This window comes from Alosa sapidissima, chromosome 7 (genome assembly GCF_018492685.1).
Source record: "Alosa sapidissima isolate fAloSap1 chromosome 7, fAloSap1.pri, whole genome shotgun sequence".
In the NCBI taxonomy this organism is placed as follows: domain Eukaryota; kingdom Metazoa; phylum Chordata; class Actinopteri; order Clupeiformes; family Clupeidae; genus Alosa; species Alosa sapidissima.
This window is the reverse complement of record NC_055963.1, coordinates 25,247,407-25,251,118: the sequence shown is the minus strand read 5'-3', so window position 1 is coordinate 25,251,118 and position 3,712 is coordinate 25,247,407. Positions and strand designations below refer to the sequence as shown.

The 3,712-nt window shown below is 45.7% G+C and overlaps 1 protein-coding gene across 1 annotated transcript in view; it reads right to left on the bottom strand.

Annotated features, from left to right (window-relative positions):
• Positions 1-575: 575 nt before the first annotated feature.
• sulf2b (sulfatase 2b) overlaps positions 576-3,712 on the bottom strand; it is a 164,173-nt gene continuing 161,036 nt past the window's right edge. The window contains 3 exon segments of the mRNA XM_042097930.1: positions 576-741; positions 1,469-1,522; positions 2,070-2,103. Coding sequence (XP_041953864.1) covers positions 711-741; positions 1,469-1,522; positions 2,070-2,103 — 119 coding nt within the window. The 3' untranslated portion in view covers positions 576-710.

The following is a 3,712-nucleotide window of genomic DNA, read 5'->3' as shown; positions in this document are numbered from 1 at the left end:
AAAGTCAGATGTGCCCCCCACCTCTGGTGTCCTTTAGGAATTCGCTGCAGTCACAGAGGGAGGGGCGGAACCTCTGTCGCCCTGTCCGTCTTCTCAGGAGCCCCTCGCCCTCCTCCTCGCTCCCACCCTCATCTTCATCGTCCTCGTCTTCGTCGTCCTCCTCCTCTCCTGGCAGGGTGTTCTTGTTCTCCTCCAGGAACCGGTCCAGGAGGCGCGAGGACACCCGCCAGGCGCCACTCTCCTCCTCAGAGGGAGTGGTGGGGACGGGACTGGACGAGGAAGAGGAGGATGTGGGGGAGGAAGAGGAGGAAGAGGAAGAGGGGCTTGGATCCTGGTTGAGTCCCAGCACCTCCCTCAGGACCCCAGCCCCCGCCTCCCTCAACAGCAGAGCGGGCGTGGCCAGGGTGGTCAGGTAGAGGGCCGAAGCCGATTGGCTGGTGGAGGAGACCAGGGCGTGTCCGCCTCTACTCCTCCCGCCCTCCTCCGGAGCTAGCGGCCTTCGCTGGGGGTCGGGCTGGTTGTCGTTACTGAGCAGCGCAAACATCCTGTCCACGGCGCTGCTGAAGTTGGTCCAGTCCTCCAGGCTGATGTTAAAGTCCAGTTTGAGATCGTAGGCATGCTCGTCAAGTTTGTACAAGGGTTCAAGTTCTGACCAGTTTGATGTCCCGGAATAGCGGTCCTGCTTGGCTGGGCTGGAGTTCTCAGGGGCATTAACCCTCCCAGCCCTCCCAAATTTGTCCTCTGCAGGTACAAAACACACACACACACGCATACGCACCTCAGTAAAATATAAAATTCATACACACATGCAAACAAAACAAATATACTTCCAAATCCTCCCACAATGCAATGCGAGAGCAGTTCAACAAAAAGCTAAAATAACAAACATCCACACTGCTTCCTGTTCACTGAAATGATGAGTCATGTAGCAGCAATGGACACTTGAAATGTGTTTGTTGGAATGATCAGTAGATGGTGTTGTGGATTTGTGTCTGACCAATTACTGTAATAAATGACTGTGAAGGACAGTTTTGAGGAGTGAGAATAATCATACTGTAAGAGAGAGAAGTCAAGACTAAAGTCAAGACTGAAGTGTATTAATGTTGATTTGAAGTGGTCAGTGGTGTAGAGAATGGGGATTGTATGGCAGTGGACAGGGGGCCATGGTGGATGAATGGAGCCCTCTGGTGGTCAGAAACAGAAGTGCGTGAGATGGGAGCCTCGCAGCCCTGGCTGCATGCAATCAGGAGAGGTCAGACGATCAGATGGCTCAGACAAGCCCAGTGCAATCATGCAAGCCAAAAGAAACAATGCAGAGAAGAAAGGGATTAACAGGCGGAGGGAATAAAAGAAGAGATCAAAAGAGGAGAAGAAAAAGAAAAAAGATAATGGTGAGTTAAATAGGTCTGGTGGTGGCTCGGTGGTGGCATCGAGTCCCCAGGGATGACAGCAGGGTTTCCAAACTCACAGTGATTTGGAGACGGGCTTCTTCACTTTAGGCCACTTGCGACGGTGAAACTGCCTGATGCAACAAGCAACAACAAGACAAGACTGTTACCTTGCCCCGCAAAAGCAGGCAAGAACCCATTCTTATGCACACACACAAACACACACACACACACACACACACACACACACACACACATATACAAAGTCCTTCCATTTCTCTCTCTCTCTCTCTCTCTCTCTCTCTCAAGCGCGCACACACACACACACACACACGTAAACAGCACTCAGTAGTGAGCAGAGTCATGCAAGAAGCCAAACAGAAAGTGAGAAGGAAAAAAGAGAGAGAGAGAGAGAGCTTAAAAAAGTGCCACCATAGCTTCAGTGGAAACTGCTGTCGGTGTAGTCATGTTTACAGCGTGGTTCTTTGTCATCCAAAAAACCCACATTTTCAATACACCCATGTACTTCATAAAGCATTTCTTATTGGTGGGACTGCATGTGTGTGTGTGTGTGTGTGTGTGTGTGTGTGTGTGTGTGTGTGTATGTCCTGTACTGAGGGTAGATCTCAGTGCCATAGTGATGTGTGAGAGAGATAAAACTCTATGGTGGAGGGAAGATACCTGTATTCATCATAGCTGCTGCGCTCTTTACCGCCTGAAGGAGAGACAACATCACTGGTTAGAGAGGGTACGTGAGGACAGGAGGGGGGGGGGGAGGTCATAGTAAGGCACAGCACATGGACCCTTATTCTGACCAGCATGAGAGGACACCACCAACGTTTGGGAAAACATTCAAAAACCATGAGAGGGCCCAAACCTTCAGGCAAGTAGAATGTGAACCAAAACCCAGAGGCTTTGTTTAGCTTTTCAAAACAAGGCTCGATTCAACACAAATTACAGTTTTTTTTCCGATTGCTTAAACACTAAAATCAAAAGTATTCCACAGTTAGGGAAAACTTTACACTCAAGGAGCAAAACATCAGTCTAGATTGGCACAACTATACTGTAACAACATTGTCAGTCTCACACTTTTTGCAAAACACTACACACCTTACACAAACAAACACTAAACACATTTCACTACTTTAGAAACAGAAATGTCAGATATTGTCTCCTCTTTACAATTTCAAGGCACTACCTTTCAAAATACAAACCCATGAACCAATTGATCAAACACAACTATTGGGTGTAAAGACACTTAGGTGCATAACTGTAAACTCAACAATCAGTCCCAAACACTGGGCAACAAGTGAGCTCTTGTCAACAACAAAAATGACGGCAATGTAGTATTGAGAGGAAGAGGAGGAGGAAGAGACACTGTTTTGCAAAAAGTGTTTTTGCAATTGAAGGCAATATAATTAGTGTATGGTTTTGCAGATTTGTTATTGGGTTATGGTGTTTGAGAGACATGTTTAGAAAATTGTGTGATATGCAAAGATTTGGTGTGTGAGCAGTTGAAAAAACTGCAGTTTAACAATGTGGAGAGACATTCTAAAGTCCAGAGGGGTATTTCACAAAACCTAGATAAGGGATTAAGCTGGGATTTTTAGGTTATCCTGGATGAATTTAGCCTTGACTTGGTTTCACAAAAGAGATGGGACATAAGTTACCATGGGGATTTATTCTCTGCAACTAGCCTAGTCCCGACCAGGCTAACAGCCAAGAAGTTAATTCTAATGGTAATTATGTCGTCTTATTGGTTCAGCTAGCTGTCATTTACATCAGACCTCCATGCTAATTTTAAGGAACTTTATTCCATTTATATACTATTTGCTAAATTTATTTGCTCGCAAAACAAAAACAGATGTCTGCCTATATGGTTATTATTTTAATTGTGATAGCCTTATAATTATTAACATAGGCCTACAGGTACTTGTTGTTTGCTTCTTTTGTTGATAGACGTTTGATGAAGAGCCTACTGTAGTTTATTGGAAGTGGAGGGGCAAGTTTTCTATAATATTAAGGTATATCATACTATGTGCATCTTTGCAGTGGCAAGCGCTTTCTTAATGACGTTGCGCGCCGAGACAAGGAAGCACTCACACGTGGGTTCATACGTAAATGTGCATTCAGTTGGTCTACCACGCCTACTCCTGCTATTTTACAGAAATAGTAATGATTCCCCATTCCAAAAAGGATAACTTTACTTCATTATTGCTATCAAAAGCGGTTGTTCACTTTGTGTGAATGATGCTATTTTCCGCGTCTTTTTTATTCCAACCGTGGGCACTTTGGAGCAGAAACGAGAACGCGCACACATCCTG